Source organism: Empidonax traillii, unplaced genomic scaffold (genome assembly GCF_003031625.1).
Source record: "Empidonax traillii isolate 1590-97213 ecotype Southwest subspecies unplaced genomic scaffold, ASM303162v1 scaffold554:size495636, whole genome shotgun sequence".
Lineage (NCBI taxonomy): Eukaryota > Metazoa > Chordata > Aves > Passeriformes > Tyrannidae > Empidonax > Empidonax traillii.
Window position 1 is genome coordinate 468,898 of NW_020955747.1, and position 24,977 is coordinate 493,874.

At 55.4% G+C, this 24,977-nt stretch overlaps 4 protein-coding genes across 5 annotated transcripts in view; 1 reads left to right on the plus strand and 3 right to left on the minus strand.

Annotated features, from left to right (window-relative positions):
* The first annotated feature begins 137 nt into the window (after positions 1 to 137).
* On the plus strand, positions 138 to 11,856 carry ILKAP (ILK associated serine/threonine phosphatase). Of its 2 annotated transcripts, XM_027897682.1 has the most exons (12): positions 138 to 220; positions 789 to 854; positions 1,277 to 1,333; positions 2,240 to 2,365; positions 3,227 to 3,353; positions 4,322 to 4,428; positions 4,909 to 5,002; positions 6,753 to 6,840; positions 8,038 to 8,159; positions 9,903 to 10,022; positions 11,338 to 11,419; positions 11,586 to 11,856. In XM_027897682.1, exons 1-12 carry the CDS (start codon positions 178 to 180, stop codon positions 11,724 to 11,726), a joined length of 1,173 nt encoding a protein of 390 aa, XP_027753483.1. In that variant the 5' UTR covers positions 138 to 177; the 3' UTR covers positions 11,727 to 11,856. The 2 variants fall into 2 exon arrangements, with proteins under 2 accessions (XP_027753483.1, XP_027753484.1); XM_027897683.1 differs by lacking the exon at positions 138 to 220 and having other exon boundaries at positions 727 to 854; positions 2,240 to 2,333.
* A 3,121-nt stretch (positions 11,857 to 14,977) lies between these two features.
* ERFE (erythroferrone) lies at positions 14,978 to 16,473 on the minus strand. Its single transcript, XM_027897702.1, has 5 exons — positions 16,227 to 16,473; positions 16,025 to 16,133; positions 15,862 to 15,952; positions 15,673 to 15,751; positions 14,978 to 15,366 (listed from the first exon to the last, which is right to left on the minus strand). Exons 1-5 carry the CDS (start codon positions 16,401 to 16,403, stop codon positions 15,268 to 15,270), a joined length of 555 nt encoding a protein of 184 aa, XP_027753503.1. The 5' UTR covers positions 16,404 to 16,473; the 3' UTR covers positions 14,978 to 15,267.
* A 1,201-nt stretch (positions 16,474 to 17,674) lies between these two features.
* Positions 17,675 to 21,478, minus strand: KLHL30 (kelch like family member 30). Its single transcript, XM_027897692.1, has 7 exons — positions 20,325 to 21,478; positions 20,075 to 20,243; positions 19,796 to 19,882; positions 19,419 to 19,574; positions 19,136 to 19,324; positions 18,425 to 18,570; positions 17,675 to 18,107 (listed from the first exon to the last, which is right to left on the minus strand). Exons 1-7 carry the CDS (start codon positions 21,096 to 21,098, stop codon positions 17,856 to 17,858), a joined length of 1,773 nt encoding a protein of 590 aa, XP_027753493.1. The 5' UTR covers positions 21,099 to 21,478; the 3' UTR covers positions 17,675 to 17,855.
* A 420-nt stretch (positions 21,479 to 21,898) lies between these two features.
* Positions 21,899 to 24,977, minus strand: part of ESPNL (espin like) — a gene marked incomplete at its 5' end in the record, with an annotated part of 4,739 nt that continues 1,660 nt past the window's right edge. Inside the window, 4 exons of the mRNA XM_027897675.1 lie at positions 21,899 to 23,208; positions 23,276 to 23,446; positions 23,535 to 23,672; positions 24,014 to 24,086. Coding sequence (XP_027753476.1) covers positions 21,964 to 23,208; positions 23,276 to 23,446; positions 23,535 to 23,672; positions 24,014 to 24,086 — 1,627 coding nt within the window. The remainder of the gene's footprint in view (positions 23,209 to 23,275; positions 23,447 to 23,534; positions 23,673 to 24,013; positions 24,087 to 24,977) is intronic.

Below are 24,977 nucleotides of genomic sequence, written 5' to 3' on the forward strand. Positions count from 1 at the left end.
CGACCGTCCGAAGCGGCCCCCGCGCGGCGACCCCGCCGATGCCTCCGGCGCGCGCGCCCCGTGGGCGGGGCCCGTGGCGTCCTTTCCGCTCCCGCCCCGCCGCGTGCGCGCCTACTTCCGGCGGCGGGGCAGGCGCCGGTCGGGGGCTCGGCGGGGGCAGCGGCGGCAGCGGCGGCGATGGATCTCTTCGGGGACCTGCCCGAGCCCGGCGGCGCGGCAGGTGAGGCCGCGACCCGCGCGGGGCCGCGCCGCCCTCCAGCCCTGCCGGAGCCCGGCCTGCGGCCGCTCCTGGGCACGGCCTGACAGGCCGCGGGCCCCGCAGGGCCTGCTGCGGCTCGGCCCCGGGTAACGGGGCTCCTGCGGGGAGCCTGGAGCGCGAAGGGGAGGGTGAGGGGGCGGGTTAAATACCACCGGAGAAATTGCAGAGTTTGAGGTTTATTGGTGGTTTTCTTTTCGCTTGGCACTCGGTCCCCTGCGGTTTAGACCGTGTGGGAGCGTTTTCCCTCTCTGTGCTGTTGACAGGGCTTAAGATGAGCTCAGTGGATTGCCACGAAAAAAAAAAAAAAAAAAAAAGAAAAAAAGCCATTTTCTAAGCAAAAGTTCGTCTCAGCCCCAGGCAGGGGGCTGTTTTGCTTGTGTAGCAGTTGTCAAAGTTAGAGATGGGAGAAAGGTGGCCCAGGCTCTCCTGGTTTACTCCACCTGTGGTCCATGGAGGCGGGGGCAGTCCTTCCAGAAACCACCCCCAGAGCGCCTGCAATGGGTCCTGACTCTGCCCTGGTGCCTTGCAGGGAAAGATGCCCAGAAAGAGTCTCTGCTCTTTGAGGATCTCCCATCATCCAGCAGTGCTGGCTCAGGTATGGGTGCTCTGTTTCTGCCATTGCTTTGGCTTTCCGTGTTTTCTGCACCAGCATCTTTTTGAATGAAACCTGTGTGAACGCTATTTTTTGTCAGATAGGCTTAAGGCAGTGGGGTTTTCAGTACTGATGTGCAGACCAGCTGCATCCTATTTGTTTTTTTTAAAACCTGGGTGTTATAGATGTTCCGCATATGTTCTGTAAAACATTCTATATAAATGTTCCCTGAAACAAATGCTTACATTTGTTAATTATCACTTTTGTTAAATATTAGGCCTGGGTTGGCCTGACCATCCAGTAAGGCAAGTAGAAGTTTGGCTCGCTTTGTTAAACTGACAGTTTGTGTCCCTCAGGAGGAACATACACAGAGCATTGTTCCCTCGAAGGTGTTTAGTTCTTTTTGCCTTTCTCTTGTGCTCCAGGAAAAGGGGGCTCTTTGCTCTTCGATGATCTCCCACCAGCCAGCAGTGGTGACCCAGGTAAGGAGCTGTGTCACTCACCAGCCTCTGCTGAGCCACCCTCCTCAGTAAAGCTCACAAATTCAGCCTGCTGTGTAGGACACACGGCAAGTTAACCTGGCGTCCAGGTCGGCTGACAGTGATCATGGCAATCTGTTTGTACCCTAGTTGTTTAAATCAGGATTCTGAATCTTAAAAAGTAAAGTTAGGCCTGTTGCCAGAAGTACATCCCTGTCCTTTGGGGACCATCCCCCCTTGTCTGTCTGAAAGCTCCCTGTTTGGGGAGGAAAAGCAGATGTGTGCCTGGTTCTGCCATTGCCCTGGCTGCGTTTCTGCTGCGGGCACAGGCTGCCTCCTTGTTCCTTGCTGAAAATGGCCTCAAACCCAGACTGCTGCTCTGTTAAGGCTTTCTGCATGCAGCCAAGTGTTTGCTGTCACCTGGGAGGAGGTGAGATAATTCGCTATACCATATGAGACTAAATCTCCAGAAGGAAAAGGCCAGGGTTCTGACACAATAATAAATAAACTAGAAGTCTTCCATCCTGTAACGTTAACTTCCTGAGCAATTAACTGCAAAAGTTAATTGTTAAGAAAAAAAACAACCTGTGAGTTGTTGGGGAGAATCAAACAGCCTGCCAGACAAACACATCTGTCCTGTGTCTGAGGTGGAGTCACAAAGCGTGAAGTGTTAAAATCAGCGCTCCCTGGGTTGGGCACTGATGTGTGCCATGGGTTGTTCGCACTGAGGGAAGCTCTGTGTGTGCATTTGTGGTTGGTTAGGGTTCTTGTTCTGGGCACTTAATGCTGTGTAAGTGTGTGAGCCTGCACTCCTGAGTGTGCTTTGGTATAAAAGGACTTGCTGCTGAATTTATTCAAGTAAAACAGAGCTGGAATGCTTCAGCCACCTGCATTTTTGCCTTCTTTCAGCCTCCAGTGCTACCGAGCAAGTCTCATCAGCAGGGAGCCAAGAGAAAGGGCAGAAGAGGAAGTCCTTGGAGGAGGAGGAAGAGAAGAATGGCAGGGAAGAACTTGTGGAAAAGAAAGTTTGTAAAGGTTTTCAGGCAGTTTGAAAACAAATGTACTCAATTTGTACTTTTAGCGTTGGGCTGAGTAAGTCTAGAACAAAGCTAAGCTTTGGTTCTTCAGTCCGCTTGCCTTTTCAGCCTCTCGTAGGGAACAAACTGTTGCAGGGCTCTGTGGAAGCTGCTTAAGCTTCCTGGCACTCTCTGCCTTTTTGACCTGGGCCTCCCAACCATCCCTGCTAAAGGAGGAGAAGCTGAGCAGCAGGCACCTCAGCACTGGCGGGATAAGTGCCTGTGCGGCCAAGAGCAGGATTGGGTGTGGAACCTCTGGAAGGCTAGAGCCACACCAGTTTCTTTTGCCACATTCACAGATCTCCCTACTGGCTGCTAAGGAAGCCAGAGAGGAAAAGAGAGAGGCTTGATACATACAGGGCCTTTGATTTAAGTGCCTTTGTGCTATGTTGGTGCTTTGGGACTAAGATGTGTTCCAGTGTACGAAGGAAGGGACATGTTCTAAGAACAGCAGACCTGGATTTCCTGCCCTTAGCACCCTCTTTAAAGCTGTGTTCTACTTAATTTGCAAGTTCAGTGCCACATACTTATCCTGCCCACCCTGTCCACCACCCGTTTTTGGTAAGAGCTCTGTCCGATGCCCAGCAGTCCTGTTTGGCTGCAGCTGCCTGCCAAAATTACCTGCTTTTAGAGCTGCTGACATTTGGGGGCATGTAAAAACCTGTGTTACAAAATAAGATGCCAGATTTGTTGTTGAAGTATGAGGACTGCAGTGCCAGGACAGGGTTCTGAAAGCTGAGAATGCCATGATTTTTTAGCCTGAGCTGAAGAGACGGAGGAGTTTGATTTGTGTGCACGTGTCTGCTTTGTTCCCCCTTAGGATCAGTGGATATTCTGGGACTGAAGGGTTACGTGGCAGAGAGAAAAGGTGAGAGAGAAGACATGCAGGATGCACATGTCATCTTAAATGATATCACCGAGGAATGCCGGCCTCTACCCTCCCAAATGTAAGTGGGCCCCAACTGCCAGAACAGCCATCATGGGAATGAGGGAGTTCCAAGTAGCTTCAGCTAAGCCCATGAGATGATCCTTTTTGCTTTGGGCAGCCACTTGCCCTACCTGTGTTGTTGTGCATGGTTTGGACTTGTTACTGGGAGACCTGGGATGAATCACTGCTAGCTGTGTTCCCAGGCAATCCACAGGGCTGGTGTAAACAAATACCTCTCTTTGAGGGGTGCTCAGTGGATTCAGTCACTGACTGCACAAGGATCATGAGGGCCCAGATGCTCAGCCTCTTACCCAAACGTAAGTGGGGATGCTTAGAGACTCTCAGTTTAATTATAAGTAATCAGACCTTGCCTTGGGGCTTGTGAATGTGTAAAGCCCAAACTGGCACTGGAGAATGCTGGGAGAAGGTGGATGGCAGAACTCTTTCATTTGAAAAGTTTAAATCTCTTAGCAAAGTAACACATCTAAGTGTGTGTAAAGGGGAGTGTGTGTATTTAAAGGAATGTTCTCAGGCATCACTCTGATTCTGGACTTCGCTTCTGAACAAATACTGTCCCAAAGCTCTCTGTGCTGAGGGTTCTGAGTTTCTTGTCTGTAACGTAGCTGAGACAAGCTTAGGCTTGGAAGGTACCATAGGATTGGTTAGACTGTAGATGTCTGTAGTGCTGGGGAGTTGCAGTGTCCTTGAGGTGAAATGTTTAGCTGCTTTTATGCCGAGTTGTGGTCTATATGCTCTTCTGCCCTTCATTTTTTGTGTGGAGTGGAAAATTACAAGGAAGTTCTCAGCTCAGTGCTAGAACACGTAAACTGTGTAAATGTGAACTCAGACCTGCCACCTTTGTACATTGAAGAGCAGGATTTATTTGATCTGGCTGACACAGTTGTTATGGAGAGGAATGTACTCAATCCCACCCTCTGGCTAATGGCCTTTCTTAGCCTCTTTCTGCTACTTTTTGTTTCCTCACAGCACACGTGTCTCGTATTTTGCTGTTTTTGATGGCCATGGGGGAGTCCGAGCCTCGAAATTCGCCGCACAGAATCTGCACCAAAACCTGATTAAGAAATTTCCTAAAGGTGAGAGGAATGGAATGAGGGCTGTAGGACAACTGTCCCTTTTTCTGGCTTTACATTGTGGCAGGGGGTAGGGAAACTGATCTGTTTGGGTGTAGTTCTGCATTTCCCATCCCTTATTCCCAGAGGGCTTGCAACAATGTACTGTCTCCCAGGGAAGAGGGCTGGAAGCCTTTCTAGCACAAGGGTGCAAGTAGCCAATTGTGAGCTGCCAAGCAAGTGTGAGGTGTGCTGTTGCCAGTTTTAGCAGTGCCACTTCATGTGTGAAAATCTCCTGTGGTGGAGAGGTTCATGTCATAAACTCTCCATACATGCTACTGCACAGATCTCTGGTAGGGTGAGCCCAGGATGTGCCCCAGCTGCTCTGCACAGGGTCTGAGAGGTGCTCTGAGATCCACTGAGTGTTGGATGAGCAAAGGGATGGACTGGGACAGGTAGATATGTTTTGGTTGGAGCTTAGTTGCCATTTTCTCTGTCTGGCAGGTGAGGTGGTCAGCGTGGAGAAAACTGTGAAGAGATGCCTTTTGGACACCTTCAAACACACAGATGAAGAGTTTCTAAAACAGGCATCCAGCCAGTAAGTGCAGATGCTTTCTGTGCGTTTGTGTTTCTTAGTGTGCATCTCCAAGGTCTGAGTTCTGAGCAGGGCAGAGGAAACCTTGAGTCGTGTCTGTGCTTTGGCAAAACTCCACACAGCTCCATTGTGTCAGGCTGTGACTCTGCCAGCTGAGTGCTTGCTAGAATTAAATCATGGCATGTTCTGGTCTTGCTCTGTGGTAAGTGGTCTATAGGACCCCTTAGACTAAAATACGTGTGGCGAAGGAAGGAAGCAAAACATGTCCACCTCTGTTCTTACCAGGGCATCTTGTTTGCCTTCTTTTTAAAGACTTGCCATGTTGCTGAACTGAGTTGTCCCAATTGACTTGCCTAAGATAGGATCTTAGAGGCCACTGAGCGCAGCTTTCTTTAGAGCTGTGTTTGCCAGGCTGGAGCACATCCCTGAAGTGCTTTTAATGCACTGTATTGAAAACCTAGCTCCCCCAAATGTAAGTTTGTCTTGCTTTCTTCAGCTCTTTTGAAAACAGGGATGTTGATGAAGAATGTCCCTCTGTGAGGTAAATGCCAGCCTGCCTCACTGCTGGGTGTACAGTGCCAAGCACCCTGACCTCTCAGTCTACCCTGAACTGACACACCAGCTGTGTGGACTAGGGAAGATGTAGATTGCATTTAAAATACAGTCACTTTGTTACCGATCCTATCTACATTTGGGGTTTTTGTTTGTTTGTTTTTACTATTGTTATTTCGTAGTGACACCTCTGTCACTGATGGAGAGACTGTTGATGCATTTGATTCTGAGATTCCCTGAAAACTTTCAATTTTAAGTAAATTGCAGACTGGCTCAGTCTCTTAAGCCTGATCAGAACAGCAGGTTTGACCAGGCAAAAGGAAGAAGCTTCCTTGAGTCTGTCACAATAATGTCATTCCCAAACAAGTCTCTGATTAGAAACGTGGCTTATGGCAAAGGCACTACAAAGGGTTACTAGTGATAGCTGTGTTGATGATGAAAGGAATCATTTTCATTCAGTCACACCTTCAAATTAGGAGAAACTGGATAAAATATATCTGGAAATTAGTCTCTAAAAGCTGGTTTCAGTGAAGAATGGCATCATGGCTGGACTTCTTTGTGGGGAAGACTAGTCTGGCAGCTGTAATCTAAGAAATGCTTCTCATTTTACCTAGAGCTCTAGAGATAAAAGCTTAACTACAGCAAGTGAAATACCAGGAGAGCAACTGAGTGAGTGGTGTTGCTGTTGAGGTGGGGTGGTGAGGGCTGAGGTGGGGGGGCAGCAGTACAAAGGAAGGCAAATGTAAGCAAAAAAGAAGGCAGCTCTGCTGCAGGGCTGGCTGTGCCTTCCTTTTGCTGCAAAGAAGGAGCCTCCCAGGGAGGAGCATGGGGTGCTTGTTTGCTTGTGATGCTATAGGTCCTGGGCAGTCATCAGAGCTGAGCCTGTTCTGCCCACAGGTGAGGTTTCCTGGGAGCTGAGTGTGAGGAAGGGTTGGTGTGGGTGCCGTGTCTGGCAGTATTTATGCCAGCTGGGCATTGGCTGTGCGCTCAGAAGTCAGTGCTCTGTGCAGTTCCTCTGTCCTTGTCCAGTTTGCTGTTCACCACCAGTAGTTTCCCAAGCTGCTTGCAGGCAGCTGCTGGGGGCTTGTGCTGCCTGACTGCTTTGTGTTGGCACTCTTCTTGAGTCCCCCGGAGCACTCTGTGACTAACTTCTTCAAGAAGCTTTATTCCCCCTTAATTATCTTATTTTTGTTCCTTTCAGGAAGCCAGCTTGGAAGGATGGCTCCACAGCTACTTGTGTCTTAGCTGTTGACAATGTTCTCTACATAGCCAACCTCGGGGACAGCCGGGTAAGCAGAATGGAGAAGCCATCTTTGTTCTGCCCAGAGCTTTATTTGCCCTTTAAAATGAGGTATTTGTGTGGGATGTCCCAGTTGCTGTGAGCTCCCCAACTGTTCCTACAAAGCATCTTGTTTTGGGTGGGTGCAGGGCACTTCTGTGTTGTCTCCCATAGCATAAAACGACTGTGTGTGGAAGCTCTCTCTTGGTGGTGCTAAATATCTCACAGTATCTAGAATAGAACAGTCCAGCTGGAAGGGACCTATGACAATCATCTGGTCCAACTGCCTGACCAGTTCAGGGCTGTCCAGATGCCTCTGGAACACTGACAGTCTGGGGGCATCAACCACCTCTCCGGGAAGCCTGTTGCAGTGTTTGGTTATTCATTCTGTAATGTCCAGTCTGAACCTCCCCTTGCACAGCTTTGAGCTGTTCCCGTGAGATCAGCACCTCCCTCTCCACATCCCCTCCTCAGGAGGCTGCAGAGAGTGATGAGGTCACTCTCTCCTCCTCACCCTCAGCCTCCTCTCCAAACCAGACAAACCCAGAGCCCTCAGCTTCCTCCCAGGACATGTCTTCCAGCCCTGGCACCAGCATGGTTGTCCTTATCTGGACACATTCAAGTACTATCACATCATCTTTGATGATGGGGCCCACCCTGGCACACAGGGCTCCAGGTGAGGCCACACTAGTGCTGAGCACAGTGGGACATCCCCTCTCCTGCCCTGCTGGCCGTGCTGTGTGAGATGCCCCAGGATGCCGTTTGCCCTCCTGGTTACCACTGGTTCCTACTGAGCTGCTGCCAACCAGCATTCCCAGATCCTTTCTGCAGGGCTGCTTCCCAGCCGTTCCAATTTACACTTGTGCTCAGTGTCACTTGGTCTTGGGCACAACATCTGGCACTTGGACTTGTTAAATTTCGTGTCACTAGTCCATCTATCCAGATCCCTCTGCAAGGCCTGTTGTCTCTCCAGAGTCAACAGCACTCCCAGTTTGTCATCAGCAAACTTTAGTAATGGTACATTCAAGTCTTGCATCCAGATCACTGATAGAAGTACTGAACAGCACCTCCCATTCAGTAGGACTGAACCCTGAGGAACACCACTAGCCCAGTGTAGCCCCATTCACTACAACTTGGGGCTTTCTCTCCAGTTCTTGTTGCTCTTGTTGTATTGTTGTTTACTTATGATGGTTTTCTGTCAGCACAGGCGATTCTGTGTCGTTACAATGAAGAGAGTCAGAAACACACAGCCTTAAGCCTCAGTAAAGAGCACAACCCCACCCAATATGAGGAGCGTATGCGGATACAGAAAGCTGGGGGCAATGTCAGGTAAGTGCCTGAAGGGTGTGAGTGAGCAAATCTAAACCCTGGCCTAATATTGGGCCTGAGCACTGGGTTGTTGCAGTTTCCTGAGCCCAGTATGCATGCTACTGAGAGCCTGGAGAGAATTTGTTGTTGCCTGTGGGAGGCACAGTGGTGCCTGAGGTGTGTAAGGATTTGGTGGCTGGAGTTGGTTGATGAGGGCTGGTTTCCCAGAGGCTTACAATGGCCAAGGCTAGACCCATGTGAAAGCCTGGCAGTGAGATACCAGCATGGACATGCTTAAGCTTCACCTACAGACTTGGACCTACAGACCTGGACTGGATTGCTGAAGAAGTTACTGCTTTCTGCACACTGTGATGCTGAACAGAAGTCATTGTCTTGCCTGAAGCATGACTTCTCTCGGCTTGTCCTGTGAGAGGGGATGGAGGGCACGAGAAGCCCTCGATGTCAATTGGTGCTGCTCCCCTGAGCTGAGGTTAGCTGATGCATGAGGCTGTCTGCAGTAGGAGGGAAGTTTCTGGAGTGAGAACCCTAATGTTCATGTGCAAGTAGGAGTTTATGCTCTTTGGGGAGCTGTTGCCAAACACAGCAGCTGTCTGATTTCCCTGGCTAGGTTCTCTCCCTTCTTTGAAGGCTGTTTCTTAATTTAATGACATCCTTACAAAGAGAGGATTCAGTGCAGGTGAAGTATCGTCCTGCCTGTGGAGGCAGAATGCCCCCTGGGGTGGGATGGGGTGGTGAGGGGTGGGCTCAGTTCTGTCATGCTGCTGTGTCTGGAGCACTTTATTCCCCTTATCACTGGAGAGCACATGCTGCTGCTTGTGCTTAGCACTGATCTATCTTTGCACACAGCCAAGAGATGGCCTAGTGGCTGTTAACTCTTTTCAGAACTGGTCCCTGACTGCCTGGGAACCTCTCCCACTGCTTGTAGTTCAATACTTTGGACCCAAGAGATAAGTCACAAAGTGTGTGAGCATCAGATCTCTTCTCTGTGACGTGCCTTGCTTCTTGTCTTTATCTCAGGCGGGGCTGCTTGGACTGTGAGATGAATGAGCTTGTGTATTCCCAGAGGGCACAGAAGAGCCTTTTTGGGGAGAAGATGCTAGATTTTTGGAAAGGTGGAGTGAGGGAAGCTGTTTCTATTGTGAACTTGGTTAATTAAAAAAGTTTAGCAGACCAGGCCTGATTCCTAAGGAGGATTGTAACTTGGGTTTCACAGAAGTGGTTGGTGTTAAAGGCCAAGTGGTCAGGTGAATGTGCCATAGTTTTCACTCCTGGGAACTGCCCACAGCTGAGCCAGTCTGTAGGGTTTGGTGTCCTGATAGGCAGGGCACAGGGTGGGCTGCTGTCTCAAATCTGCTCTTGCCTCTGCCACTCTGTTTCTACTGAAGTGCAGTTTGCTAGGTATCTTGCCAAAAAATAATCTCTGTATTCAAACCTATGCCTCTGGGAGTTCAGCTCACATATAACTCTGCTTTCTAAGCTAAGCAGGACTTGAGTTAAAACAGGGAGTCAGAAAACAGCCTTGAAGTCTCCTGACTTCATTTCCACCTCAGCACTTGTTTCCCAGAGCTTCACACACACATGCAGAAAGGGAAGGAGACTTTGAAGGGAAGATTTGAACTTGCTGGGGAAGTGGGTCACTATTTGTATGAGGCAGCTGAACGCACCATGAGGTGTCCCCATCAGGCAGTGCAGCAAGATACACATGTACGGGGAGGGCTTTCAGTGTTTTCTTTCCCTGTGCAGGGACGGAAGAGTACTAGGAGTGCTGGAGGTTTCCCGCTCCATTGGGGACGGCCAGTACAAACGCTGCGGTGTTATCTCTGTGCCAGATATCAAACGCTGCCAACTCACACACAACGACAGGTAAACCGTGCCCATGCACCGGGGGTTGGCTGAGTCCCAGCTCTGCTCAGCACAAGTAGCACAAGCTGCACAACCCTGTTTGCTCTGCTGTTAGGGCCAGACTGATCCCCAGAATTAGAGGATGCTCTTACTGCTGATGTCTCTCTGCTCCTGTTCCTTATCAGTACAGCGGGATAATGGTGCTGCTCTGCCAAGATACTATGAAGGCTCCTGTTGGAGGAATCAGCCTCATAGCAGTCACTGGCATACATGAGCCTTAGATGTTATTTGTGCTCTAAGTTCACACACCAGTGTTCAAGCAGTTGGTTAAGGCTTGAGTTCTCAGAAGTCCATCCTGTTCAAGAGTTGTTTCTAGTAGCTGTAGTGCCCATAAATACCATCCCATTCAGCTCTGATACCTGAAGATTTGAGATACTTTTCCATACTATGATTGGCAGTGACAAATTGCAATGAGCTTTCGTATCACTATGGCCCTGCAGGCTCTCAGAGGTGAGAATGTAACCCAGTACTGCTGCTTTTTCTGGGACTGGAGTTCCATATCAAGGGATCCACTAAAATATTTCTAAAGACACTCTGAGTATCAGGCTCTGAAATGATGTCTTCAGAGCTGTGTGCAGGCTGACCACCTCTGCGGGTTGGTTGTAGTTTTCCTTGTGTGGTGATTCTGGTTAGGGCTCCTGGTTAATACCATTCCATGTGCAGGCAGGTAGTAGTGCACAGTGAGCTGTCTCCCCCATCCTAGGATCCTTCCTAGGATTGCTGTCCTTGCCTTGGGCTTTGTATCCCTTCAACCTTTTGCAGCCTGTGGCAATACTTTGTGTCAGTTTTCCCATCACAGTTCTGCTGCTTGCTTTTCTTTTGAATTCATGTATTTAAATTAGCACATACCTCAGAAGTGTAGAAATGTAAAGGCTTTAAAGCAATGCACATGAAGGATTAAGCTGTGTTTCTCTATTTCCTTGCATTAGCTGCTTCACAGGGAAAATATGTGAATGAAAAGGACACAAAGGAAAGAAGCAGTTCTTAGAGAAACAATGGAGCTTTCCAGCAGGGTGTTGTATGTGATCCTGCTGGTGTTGGTAGGACTGCCAGGGTGTCCTGATCTAGGTCATGCATTAGTTGCCTGGCTCTTTGCCCTGTATTTTGAATTGCCTCAGCTCCATGAATAGTAGGTTCTGAAGGATTTTCAGATAAGTTTTATGGCATCTTTTCTTTGCACTGGAGAGTGGATGTTCATAAAATAAATTGGAGGGATTTTGCTGTAACTGGGGAGCCAAAGATTCAGCCTTGGACCCTGTCTCCACTTGATTTCCAGGTTCATTCTGATAGCGTGTGATGGCCTCTTTAAAGTCTTTACACCAGAAGAAGCTGTGAACTTCATTGTGTCCTGCCTGGAGGTGAGAAGAACGCAGTGTGGGGGCTGGGTTTGTCAGTGCAGGGGGCATCAAATAGACTTCCCCACGTTGTCTGTGTTTGTTTCGCTTTGCCACGCTTGGAAAATACAATTTGCTTGTACATACCTTTGCTGGGGGCAATCAGTGTCGTGTTTCCTTGCCCCAACAGGATAAGAACATCCAGATGAGAGAAGGGAAGCTGGAAGCAGACGCTCGATATGAAGCTGCGTGTAACAGACTGGCCAACAAGGCAGTGCAGCGAGGCTCGGCTGACAACGTCACGGTCATGGTGGTCCGGATAGAGCACTGAGGGATGAGGTGCGGCGCATGTAAGGAAAGGGAGAGGTCTGTCTGTGTGCATATGTGGCCGAGGGAGGGAGGGTCCTGCGCTTCAGTGTAAATAAAGTTGTTTTTTTTTTTTTTCTAATAGTCTTAGCTCATTTAGCTAGCAATGTTTGCCAAGTGGCTGCCAGTGTGGATCAGCCTGAGCAGACATCTCCTGTCAGCCCTCAGTAAACCCATTTGGCAGGGGTGCTAGCAAGAGGCATCTGGGGGCATGAGCTCTGTCAGCTGTTTGAAACAGGACAGTTCTGCTGTCCATTTCTTTGAGCTTTGTGCAAGGCTCTGGGACAGTCCTGAATTCGTAGGGCTCCGTGGGAGCTCCTGGACAGGCTGTACCATACAGACTGTGTGGTACTGTAACCATAGGCTTGGGGTGTGGTGTGGGCTGTCCTCTTCGTGCTGGGAAGGAAATCTTTTGACTCTGAAGTTGGGCTGTGAGGTTGCCTGCAGCTGAGGGACACAAACACTGCTTGCAGAGCAACAGTGTACCTGCCCTCTGCTTGCAGAATGGGCTGGAGTTTTACCCCAGTGCTGGTACGGAAAAAGTGTCTGGAGTTTGCTCCTGATATTTTTTGGGGAAAGTGTTTTCAGCAAATAGACCTGCCAGGCAGCTGAGCTACAGGCCTGCTCCTCAGATAGCACAGACAAGCACAGAGCCTGCATCTCAGGTTTTAGGTACTTGTTGCTAATAAGTGTCCGGTATCTCATCCTGTCCCAGTGCCTCTGCCAGCTGTTGCTGCAGACAGTCAGTGTGCTGTTTTCCAGAGACAATTTGGCTTAAGAGCAAACGACAGAATGAAAGCTAAGTGGATTGGACCAGAGCACTTAAATTTCTGATTATGTAGCTTTCCCATGCTGTGGGTGAACTGGGGCAGTGAGGGAGGTGAGCCAAGGGGTCAGCGTGGGGGTTGCTTGCACAGCTTCCTTGCTCTGATGAGGCAGTTGCAGTCCCAGGGAGGTGGGCAGGTTGGTGCAGTGGTATCTGCCATTTTTTGCATAGCCTGGACAGGGCTGTGAGGCTTCCAAGGCTCATTTCCGTTATCTGTATTCCCAGAACTTTGGGAGATGGTCCCAGATCCTGGGCTATCTGTTTAGTGGAGCACACAACATCCGTCCTCTTGTTTGGACAGGTGGTTGACCATCCTTCATGGATTTCTGCTCCAGCACTAGTCAGTTATACTTCCTGGGCTTAGGCTGAGGGTTAGGCTGACACAGCCTGGCTCACACCAACTCTCCACATCTCCTGAAGAGGACTGAGGAAGGAACTGGGCATCCGGTACAGATTTTGGGTAGTGCTTGCCCTCTGCCAGCTTGTTCTGCTCCCAGCCATTCCTGTGTACTTTGATATATGGTTGCACTGCAGGATGAGCTGAGAGGGAATCCCTTTGTTAGCAACACACTCTGCTACTTCTCCTCATGAAAGCCAAATTTGGAGAGCCCAGACAGAGTAGCACAGAATTGCTTCAGACTGTGTAGCAAAAGAAACCCTTATGGCACATCTCAGAAGAGCAACTTGCCTTCCTTTCTTACCTCTCCCTTTTTCCACCTTTCGCACTGGGGAGGGCTCTGGCCATGCTGTGAGAGCTGAGCCATGCTCCCAGCTCTGTGGCTCCCTCCAGGAGGCCCCTCTGCATTCCAGCGCAAGCTGGTGAGAGCAATGTCAGCTTGTCCTTCTCTGACTGTCTTCCCTTCCCCTCCCTCCTCCTACAACACTTCTTTCCCTCCCTTTAAGAAGAATTTGGAAAGCACATCTCCAGTTAGGATCAGAACATGCAGCATTATGGCACAACAATGGTTGTTATGGTTAATAATAATTTCTGTAAAATGTCAATTTTTCAGGGCAAATGAGAAAAGAAAGTGCTGTGGACCAGGTCTCATCATGGTTGGGAATAGCCAGACAGTTAGAAAGGCAAGTTCAGCCCCAGCTTTAGTGGAAGTAAAAAAATTACTGGCTTGAATTTCCTGGTAGGGTGGGGTCTGCAGGAGGTTTCCTGAAAATGCACTCTCCTTGCCTCAAGTGCTCAAGCAGCATCCTGCTACTGAGAAGAGCTCCCAAGGTCACCCCTCAGGGTGGCCCATGCACAAGTGGTCTGCATACAGTTCTTCTCCCTTGGAGCTGACTGAGCTTCTGTCCCCTCCCAAGACTTAAATTAGCCCTCTATTTACCTCCAGCTTAATCAGCTCTTTCAGTTTTGTTTGAGTGCATTGGACTCTTGATACCTCATGGGCACAGGACAGCTTACAGCCGGGCAAGCCCCGCTCTCAGACAGCAAGTCCTTTTGTACCTCCTCAGGTGTGTGTAGTAGAAAGAGAGGCAGCTGATCAGAGTGAGGCTGCCTTGGCTTATCATGCGTGGGGACTAGGAGGTGCTGCCAGTGCCAACCTCCTCTCTGGGCAGGAGCTGCAGGGACCTCATCCCTGGCAGGAGGCTGCTGCCCACCGGATCAGCTGAGGGAGAAGCACAGCTTTGCTTTCAGATAGAAGCTGTCTTTGTCCTGAGGGAGAAGTCAGCATTCAGACTGTACAACCAGAGCTTTGCCCCCCTCCTCCCCGGATCCAAACACCCTTATCCACAAATTGCTGCAACAGCCGCTTCACGAGGCTCCTCAAGGAGATGCAGCCTGTGGAGAAGGGCAGGCAGGGCCAGGAAAGCCCTGCTGAGCACAATTCAGCACTGAGAAGATGCCTTCTCCTGCCTGTGTACATGGATCCCTGGGGGAAGGTGGGGCTGGGTGCAGCTCAGGCTATCTTGAGGTGTTGCTGGCACAACTTGCCCAGTACTAAGTGCTACTAAGAAATCAAACACCCGGGTCCTTCCCGTGCAGCCCTTGCTCAGTCACGTATCCCTGTGCCCATCTTCAGCTCAGGCAGCTATCGGGGCCGGAGCAAAGAGCGTATCTGTGCTGCCCACAGCCTGGGCCCCGTGCCACGGGCAGGGAACGCCTGGCGTGGAAAGCCAGGGCCCAAGAATTTGCTTTAATCGGATGTGCCGCATTACTGGGACATTGCTTTAACGATTAGTGCAAAGGATGTTTGCTTCTGCCAGCAAGCATTCACTGCTCATACACTGCAGGGCAGCTAAAGTGATCCATAATCTGGTTTGGGCTGCTAAGACACTGGCCAGGGGAGGGAAGTCCACTGAGGGCAAAAATGGAGGTGGAGGGCTTTGTCCCAGGCATGGGAGCTGAGCCCTGAGGAGAAGGCAACCATCCGCTGCTGCTGTCAGTAGCATTTCCCAAGATCAATTTCCAGGCCTAGCCTTTAGTTAAAAGTGAATGCCTTTAGGTCCTTGTCAGGCTGTTTTATTATCATCATCATCTTGTCCATGATCTTTTGTTCATCTTCAGCTGGTTCTGTAGCATGAGCAGTATCAGACCAGACCACAGTTCCTGCAAGGGCAAATAATCTTCCCTGGGCTTTTTGCTGAGCAGGGGAGATGCGATGGTGGCTGGCAGAGGGAAGGGTCTGGCTGCTCCTGGCACAGGTTCAGTGCCCTGCCTGGTGCCTCTTCACACCCCCAGCAGAACGGCGCTGAAATCGGAGCCGCTTCGAACAGTGAGGGGAGAGCCTGCAGTGTTCTCCACAAAAACAGAGGCATACTGCCCGGCCTGGGGGGAGAGAGGGTTTAGCAGGGCTGGGACACCTTCCTTGGGTACCAGGCACAGCCTGGCAGAGCCAGGGAGAGAGCTCTCCCCTGTGTGCAGCATCTGAGAGGTGGAGGAGCTGCCCCCACCCTTCTGGGAAAAGAACAGCACAAGCTTCAGGGCAGCCCAGCCACAGTCTGTGCTACAGTGCACCAGCAGACCTCACCCGAGTATCCTTGGAGAAGCAGACCTGATGCCCAGCCCTGAGCTGGGGCTACGGAAGGCACCTTCCTGCACAGTACTGTCCCCAGTGGTGCTGGTACTACTAACCTGCAGGTAAAGGACTCCGGTGACAGAGATGGTAAAAAGGTGACCCCTGCTCTCCAGCTGGGACGAAGTCTCCAAATTTCTGCAGAAGAGGGAGGGTGGTGCCGGGGGGAACACACCCCTCCTTTCCCAGGGCTGCTGGACTCCTTCCCCTCTCCCTGGCCCAGGGTCCCTGGCTTTGCCCTGCCGTACCTGTTGTGCTGGCAGTGGGACTGCACACAGATGAGCACGCGCAGGCGTGTCCCCCGGCACACCTGCCTCTTCCTCTGTGGCTCCCTGTGCACTGGGACAGAGCTGGGGGTGAGAGCCATCCCAGACCACCCCGCCAGGGCCGGGGGGCTGCCCAAGGGCTCACCAATGTGCAGCGTGGTGCTGAAGGTGTAGTACCCTGCGGTGGGGGCTGTGTACTGCCCACTGGTCAGGTTTAGCCCTGGGCCGCGGTGAAACGTCTCCTCCCTCTCAGGCTGTGACAAGGAATGGCTGTAGTTAGAGAAGAAGCCCCTGTGCCTGGGCGGGTGTCCCCGCAGACAGGGGAGAGGGGCAGCCTGGGCACTAACGATGTAGAACAGCCGCAGCTCCTGTCGTGTTCTCTGCTCCACGGAGATGTCTTCGCGCGTCCGGCAGTGGAAGGCTGCTTCCACGCGATGATGGGCCCCGGCCTGGGGGCTGCGTTCTTCCTTTTCCTTACGCCCTTCCCAGGCTGTCCTCTGCTCCTTTGCCTGCTCCTTTGCCATTCCTGACCCCAACCCCACAGCGTTAGGAAAGTACCTTCACTTTTCCTGGTTCTGCCGCCCACTCTACTGTGTCTCGGCCTGCTGGCCCCCCCGGCTCCCGCCCTGGCCTCCGACCCCCCACCCCGGTACCTCTGAGCAGGAGCTGCAGCTCCCTCAGCAGCTCCACGGGCACGGCGGGGGAGGCGGCAGGGGGGTCCGGGGCAGCCCCTGGCACACTGCCCTGCGCCACAGCCGGGGGCGTTTTTCCCGGAGAGCGGCCGCCCACCGGAGTCGTGTCCGCCCCCGCCCCGCCGCGGGCCCGACCGCCGTTCCCCCGCCCGGGGCTCCCGGCCAGCAGCATCCACGCCTGCCGGGAGTCTACGCCGGCTGCCCCCGGCCCTCCGCGTCCCGCCGCCGCCGCCCGTCCCGCAGCTGCTCCCGGGCCCGGCGGCCGCTCCCGAGCTGCCCGCGGGGGTTCGGCGCCGGTGCCGGCGACACAGAGGAGCGCCAGGCACAGCCCTGACAGCCGCATCCCGCCGCCGCCGCCACCAGGAGGGCGGTCCCGGCGGTCCCGCCCCACTGCCAGGCTTTGCCCTCCGGGCGCCGGGACCTCCTCGCATTTAAAACCCCGTATGGCCGTGGGGAGCAGCGCGGGGCTCCTGAAGTGGGAGGTGCCCACCCCGCCCTGGGCATGTTTAACGATTCTAAAATAGAGAACAACCGAAGGCGGGACGGCTGAACCGTCCAGCCGTGCTGGCTGTAGGCCCGGCCGACAGGGAAGCGTCGCCCATCCCTCCACCACCGGTGCCGGCAGAGACGGGGCTGGAGCAGCAGTCACCGCACCAGGAGCAGGGAGGCACTCGGGTGCTGGCTGCTTCACCGTGAGCGTGGATCGCTTCCCTGGGGTGCATGGTGTGTCTTATAGGAGAGAACCCGGGATTATGCACCTCGCCACAGGCTGCTGGACCACCTGAGGACACAAAGCATCCAAAACGTGGCACTGGGCACTGGAGCGGGTCCGACGCTTAAATCTTAGCCAGCGAGGGGCCGGAGAGCTTTGGGTGTTGGGCAAGAGATTCCCCTGGTCCCACTTGGGTTTCTCCATGCTGGCTGCCAGTGGAATGGGGAAAGAGAGCATGGCCCCCAAGCAGCAACGTCAGACTTTGATGGGATGGACCACACTCTGGGAGGCCATGTAATACCCTGAAAGCTTTAGGGTTTTGAAGGGGGGAAAAGGCAGTTCTAAAAAAAACCCAGCCAACCAAACGAAAAAACAAACCACAAGCCAAAAGAAGAGAGCATTAGCCAAAGCATGTTTATAAGGAAAAGCCTTTTCCCTGCAGTGGTGGGGAAACACATTCCTGCTGCCCCATCCAGCCTGGTAGAGGGCTTTCCATCCCCTCCTCACAAGGGCTGAACAGGCAGCGAGGAGACACAAGAAGGGAGCGTGGCTGCATAGGGCAACAGGCTCTTCTACCACCCATGGTCACCCTGGAAAACCTCTGTCCACTTGGAGGTGTCAATGAAGATGGAGGAGGAGCTGTGGAAGAGCCAGAGGCAGGGCAGCGAGCCCTCCCGTGTCCAGAGGTCCTTGGCGCAGTCATACACCTCCATTTCTACCCGGTAGTCCCCATCCATGCCCTTCCAGTGGCCACCAGTGACAAAGAGACGGTCACCCAGTGCCACCATCCCTCCGTTCTCATGGAGCACATGCAGGAGCTGCACCTGTGTTGAGGGGCAGGGTGAGATGTTCAGGGACTCGTTGGTGACCTCCCGCTCCCACTGCAGAGGACATCTATCCACAGATGTGTCTCCCTGCCCCATCCTTTCTGTGAGGTTTGGGGGTCCCTGGTGCCTAGTGCAGGAGTGATGGGGGAGCAGGGGAAGAAGGACTGGGGCATCTTCAGCTCTGCAGGAGTTAACAGAGCCAAGGGATGAGTGCGCAGGAGGGAGAAGGAGTGCTGACACCCAGGGGGAGCAGGTGAGAAAACCCTCCCCACACCCCTGGGAGGATAAGTGTGCCTGGCCCCACATCCCACAACCTTCTGCCAGATGTTGGCTTCCGGGTTGTACACGTGGACCTTCTTGGTGTTGTCCCCAATGAGGTAGATGAGCCCGCGCAGGGTGGCACAGCGTGGGGCCGAGAGGTACTTGGGGATGAAGGGGGATGTGATCACACTCCACAAATCTGCAAGGAGCAGGCGTTAGCAGCACGTCCCACCCTTGGCTCTCGATGCAGCTGCCAGTGACTGAAAAAAGCATCGCCGAGCCCAAGGCTATTTCAGGGGGAATTTGAAAGGGAGAAGGTAGAGCAGCCAGGCAGACAGGCGCCCACAGTCCCCACCCCAGGCAAGAGTCTTGCATAAAAAATAGAGGGAATGGGGACGTGGTTTGTAGTAGTGCTGCGGGATGGGGGCGAGGCTACCCAAGGAGGTGGCATTGTCACAGGGGGTTAGTTTCTTCCTAAGGCAGGCAGCCTCCCCCACCCTTATGCCCCAGAGATCCCGCTCCACTGAAGCTCAGCTCCAGCCTGTGTCAGATGTCTGCGACTCAGGTCTGTGCTGCAGGCAGCCGTGCTCCTGCTGGAGCCCTGGTTCCCTGTGCCGCAGCCATCAGTGCCCCCTGTTAGCACCTGCTCGCATCCCACAGGACCATGCCTGGAAGCACAGGGGGTCAACTGCCTGGGGTGACCCCCTCACCACCCTCTCCCCAGGACAGTGTTGGTGGGTCGTGGTGGCAGGGTGCACTCTCACCTTGGACAGGGTTGTAGCACTGCAGGGTGAGTGCGTTGTACTTGACGGCACAGGAGCCCACCAGGTAGAGCTTGCCTGAGCAGCTGGCGGCTGCAAAATTGCTCACGTACTTGGGGGCTGGGCTGATGGCACACCAGCTCTTGTTGTAGGGGTCATAGCGCTCCACCTCCACCACGTCCACCGTTGTCCCTGCAGGGTGACAGGGTGCTGCAGCTGCCCTGCTGCTCTGGGCCACCCATGAACCCCCACCCTAGCAGCACCCACAGGGTCTTTGCAGCCTTACCCCCAATGACGTAGATCTCACCATTGAGGACAGCGCTGGTGTGGTTTGTCCGGGCTCTCAGCATGGAAGCGATGGGCTTCCAGAGGCCGTCCCTAGGGCAGAAGCACCATGCCTGGGTCGTTGACCAGGTGTCATTCTGGGACCCCCGAGAGCCACCTGGGGAGAGATAAGTCAGAGGGGCCACCATCTCTGAGTGCAGCTGTCCCTAGGCATCTCTTGCCAGTGTCCAGATTTGCCAAAGCGGGGAGTGATTAGAGGACTTTGCTCAGAGAGGAGCCCCTGGCCCCATGCTAGTGCCTCGTGCTCACGTTTGTCCTTTGTCATCCAGCCCTGCTCCTTGAAGATGTCCACCCTGCACCAGCAGCCCTGTAACCTACCTGTGACGTACACGTCGTTGTTCAGAGTCACCAGGGAAAAGCCCCATTTGTTGTAATCAGGGAAGTCGGGCAGAGCCATCCATCGCTCTGAAACCCAGCAGAGTCAAGCAATGACCTCCCAGCCAGCAATGGCAGTTCTTAAGCCATTCCTGTTTCAATCCCATCCTCCACCCCAACCAGTGCCCCTCCAAATTGACACTAGTTTGGCAAGAGGTGGTTTTGGGGTAGACAGAGGGTTAATTAACATGGGGAAGAGTGGAGGGGGAAGTGGGCACTTACTACTTTTGGGATTGTAGAAGGCAAAGTTCCTGGAGGCAGTTGGCATTTCCAGCTCCCTTCCCTCATCTTCTCCATCCTCTAGCACGCGGCCGCCAACCACCACCAGCACCTCCTCCAGCTTCTGTGGTGGGGTTGGGGCGTTCTTCAGGGCACCAGTGTTGCTCTGCCCCTGATGTAGAGGCCAGGGCAGGACTGTAAGGCTCCTCCCTCCTGGCTCGGGGAGTGGGATTTGGGGACAGGGGATACCCACCATGGTGCGGGATCGGGCAACGAGGGCCTTGCTGGCATCTGAGTCACGGACAAGGGGCTCAGTGGCAAGTAGGTTCTGCAAGTACTGGTCGGGCAGCGAGACCAGGTGGGTCAGCTCCAGCAGCTCAGGCAGGAACTGGGCTCGGGGCCCCGGGTCGTGGCGTACCCAGCGCAGCACAGCCTCGACCAGGCTCCGTTCCTCCTGCACCTGCAGCTGGTCATTGGAGAGGTAGATGGCCAACCTCTCCTTGGAGAGCTGGAGGAACTCCTCCTGCAGAGAGACGGCTTCAAAGTTCTCCTGCAAGAAAGACCAAGCCTTGGAGGAGACCTCAGGGCAGCCATGGCTCTCACCAAACTCACAGATACCTAGGCAGTTGGTGACGTCCATCTGCTGCCGGAGGTAGCGGCTGCAGACCTTCTGGATAGCAGGGAAGTGGAGCTGGCTGGAGGTCCGCATCAGCCCCTCCACATTGCCTTGGTTGATGGTGACCTTCCCTGTGTAGGCGAAGTTGAGCAGCATCTCCAGCGCGCTGGGATCTACCTCCTTCAGCTCCACCCGTGCCGCGATGCTCTCCGCGAAGTCTCCGGAGAACATGGCGTAGAAGTAATGGCTGCAGAGGGCCAGGACACCACGGTGGCAAGGGAACTCCTGCCCGCCCACCACCAGTGTCACATCGGCCAGCTTAGGGTTGGTGCGCAGCTGCTGCAGCCCCTCCAGCACGCCCTGGGCGTGTGAAGGCAGGCAGAAGTCAAAGTCGTCCACGTTCCTCACCATGGTGCCGAGGATGGCCGCGGGGCCTGGCAGGCAGGCTGCACCCGAACAGAGCGAGGCGAGGATTTTCCTGCCAGGAAAAGGCGATACCGTCTCCCTTTTCCCCTGCCCCAGCACCCACCTTGCTTTACCAGCGCCCGAGTCACGGTTAGCAGTGGCGGCAGAAGTGCTCCCCGCAGCGTCCCCACTCCCAGGCCGTGTTTTCTCCTCCCCACGGCGCAGCTGCCCTGCTGGAGCTGCGACCGGCCTTTTGGGGGTGATTTGGGGTTGGGTTGAGCTCCCCCCGGTGCAGTCGCTCCCGCTCTCACCAGTGCTCCACAGCCCCGGCCGGCCCGCGGGAAGGAAGCGGTCACTGTCCCGGCGCTGGGCAGGAACACGCCGCGCGACACGGGATTAGCCGGGAAGGGGGGGCCACATGCTATTTTTAGGTGGCACCTGGACACTGCTCCCTGCTCTTAAAGGCACCGCACGGGAAGAGCAGTCGCCGCCGCCCATCCCGGTCGCCCCGCGGCGTTGCTGCCTTTAGTAAAGTCTCCCCCTCGTGAGGGGGTCGGTTGGACACCGCGCCTGGGGGTAACCGCTCCCACTGCAGCCCCCTCCGCCCTGTCTGTAGGCGGGGGTCCCCGCGATGCCCCTCCTCCCTCCCCCGGCCGGTGTAAATATAGGCCGTTATCTCACTCCGCGACGGCTGCAAACACGCGGCGGCAGCCGGGACCGAGATATCCGACCCGAGGAAGGGGGGAATCGGAGTGCCCCCTCCCTCAGCAGCTTTCTTCATCGCCCCGGAAAACCTCGCTCAGCTGGAAGAGAACCGAGAAGGTGTTTATTGCATCCCGCAGCCTGCACAGCACTCCGCAGCCCGCCAGCATCAGTCCTCCAGGCTGAAGATCTCGGCCTCTCTCTCCTTCCAAAAGGCGAAGCTGCGATCGATGTAGCGGCAAATCTCTTCCCCCTCCTCCCTGGCCTCCCCCGGCCGCCGGGCCAGGCTCTGCGAGGACCCGAAGTACCGTGCCTTGATGTCGTCGAAGCCGTCGCGCCAGCTGCGCCTCCCAGCCGCGATCTCGTCGGTGACGGCGCGGTGGAAGGCGCGCACCGCCCGCCAGCCGTGCCGTCCCAGCTGCTCAAACACCTCGAAACAGAGCAGGTGGCGGCCGCGGCGCTCTTCGGGGGGCAGCTCCTGCTCCAAGATGCGGAAATAGCCCAGCATGAACATCTCCAGCGACAAGCTCTCATACTCGGCCGGGCCGCCCCCCGCCGCCGCCACGAACTGCTCTGGTGACAGCAGGCCACGGGCGGGGGGCGGCGGTGGGGGGCGGCGGGAGGCGACGTCCCGCCAGGCGCTCAGGAGCCTCTGAATGGCCACCCGCTGCCGCTCCAGGCGGGCTGCCCCCCTCGGCCCACTCCCCGCCGTCTCCCGAGGGTTCCCGGCGGCGGGCTGGGGGGGCGCGTACGCGGAGCGTCTCCAGTGGCTCAGGAAGAGCATCACGATCCGTTCCTTCCTCAGGCTGCCGCACACCGGCCCCGGCCCCGGCCCCGGCCCCGAGCCGCCGCCGTCAGAAAACGCCTCCTCGCAGCTGATGCCCGAGTCGCTGGCGGCCTCCGTCTCGCCGCCCCCGGCCGACGCGGCCCCCGACGCCCCCCAGGCGGGCTCGAAGGCGCCGCGCAAGCTGCGGACGCAGACTCCACATTGCCGGATCTCCCGCTGCGCCAGGCTGCCCGCCGGCTCCCGGCGCTGTCCGTCGGCGACAACGGGAGAGGGGTCAGCGGTAGGGGCGGTGGCGACAGCGCGAGACCCCCACACCCCCTCGGCGTGGCCCAGCAGCGCGGCCAGGCTGCTGACGGCGCCGGCCAGGCGGCCGCACCAGAGGGGCAGGGGCTGCCCGGGGGCGGGTGGGGGACTGCGGACGGAGATGCTGAGCAGCGGGCCGGGCAGGAGGGCGCGTAGCTCCCGCGCCAGGCGCCGCAGCTCGCCCTGGTACACCTCGCCGCGTCGCCGCAGCCGCAGGCTCTCCACCGCCCTCTCCAGCTGATGCAGGTCCGCCTCGGTCAGCAGCTCCCCGAAGGGGCCCAGCATGGCTTGGTGGGAGGGCGAGAAGCTCCAGGAGCTCGCATCCTGCGGAGACGCGCGGTTAGCGACCCCTGACCGCCCGCACCCCCTCCCCGCCCCGCTCCCCTCCTACCTGCCCTCCCGCCGTCTCGTCCCGCAGTCGGGCCCGCAGCCGCCGCACCATCACCTGCCGCTTCCACTCAGGGATGAGCCGGCCCCGCTCGTCGTGCGTGGGCACAAGGGAGTCCACGTCGCCCTCCGCAGGGTCCGGTCCGGGGGGCCCCGCCGGCCCAGCCACCCCGTCCTGCGCGGATTAGAGTCACGGGGGCTCGAAGGACTAAACGGCGGCCGAGAGGAGGAGCCAGGGACCGCGGACCGACCCAGCGACCTACCGGGTGGGCGAGGAAGGGCTCCGGGATCCTGGCCCGCTGCGAGGGCTTGCGCAACTTCAGCTCCGCCGGTACCAACCTGCTGGGCTCCATCCCCCGCAGGGCCGAGCGGCTACTGGGGGCAGAGGCGCAGGCCTCCTCCTGCGGGAGGGCAGAAAAGGGGACGTGGGCCCCAACATCCCCAGGGCCCCCCAGGCGTGAGCAGCTGATGGGTGACCCGACACATCACCCCCGCTTCTTGAGGGGAACCCTTCCCAGGGTAGACCCACAGGTGGGTTTGCTTCCTTCAGAGAAGAAGCTGAGGAGTCCCCACTGCCCACTCTCCCCCAGGGATGCACTGCAACACCCCTGCAGCCAAGGGCCAACCACAGGGCCACCTCATGGCCACCAACCTATACCCCCGGCCTGCCCTCCCACTCCCTGGAGTGATGGGCTGGCATTCTCTGGGGACATGCCCACTGCTCCAGCCCCTGGGGTCTTACCTGCGGTGTGGGGCTGAACTGGCCGCTGGGGACCCCTGCCGAGGTTAGGGAGCCTGGTCCTGCCTGCCCTGCCCTGCTCAGGGAACACCCAAAGGTGGGTGCAGCTGCACCCCCAAAGTCCCTGTGTATGGAGGAATGAGCAATACGGGGTGGGAGGGGAGGCCAGAGTGGTAGGGCAGCCCTGGAGAGGGCAGGGGCCAGGGATGCAGCGCTGGGGCAGGGCACAGAGGCACTGAGCGTCGTATTAATATTTGATGGGGCATCGAGTGGCAGCACCGGGGCTCAGGGGATGGAACTGGCAGTGTTCCTGAAGATAATGGCTCAGTGAATTGGCTCCAAGCCTTGTCCTGCTCCTGGGCTAATGGAGAATGGCTGAGGCTGGGGACAGGGAGAAAGCCTTTTGCATTGGCTGGCACTGAGGGCAGGTTCTGGCAGTGGGTGGGGGATCTTCAGCAGAGGGACCTGCTGTACTGCTGTCCGGGCATCTGTTACAGACAATGAGCCATGTTTGTGTTCTTCCCCTCTACCGCCATCCATTATATATGGCCAGGACAGACTTGTGGGGTTCACTTACATGTGAGAAATTTAATCAAGGGGTTGGAATAAAATCAAGAGGCAGCAGATCACAGCCTATAAACATGGATGGGCTGGCAAGGACCCATTACAGATTCAGCCTCACAATCCCTCCCTGGCTTCAGTGCAGGCTGACACTTGGCTGTCATGGGCAGATGAGCCTATGCATTAAGCAATAGACCTGCAGTGCCAGCACAGGTTATACTTCACTGTAGGAGGGGGGGATTTGCTGAAAATCTTTTGACAAGTGGCTGTGCCAGGGCTGCCTCCCCAGGCTTAAGAGCTTCCCCGAGGATCACAGCCCACCACAGTGCAGGGGTGTGCAGGACCATGAGAGGAGAGGGGAAGGTCTGCCCCAAATCTTCATCTCACGCTCTTTCCTGACCATGGT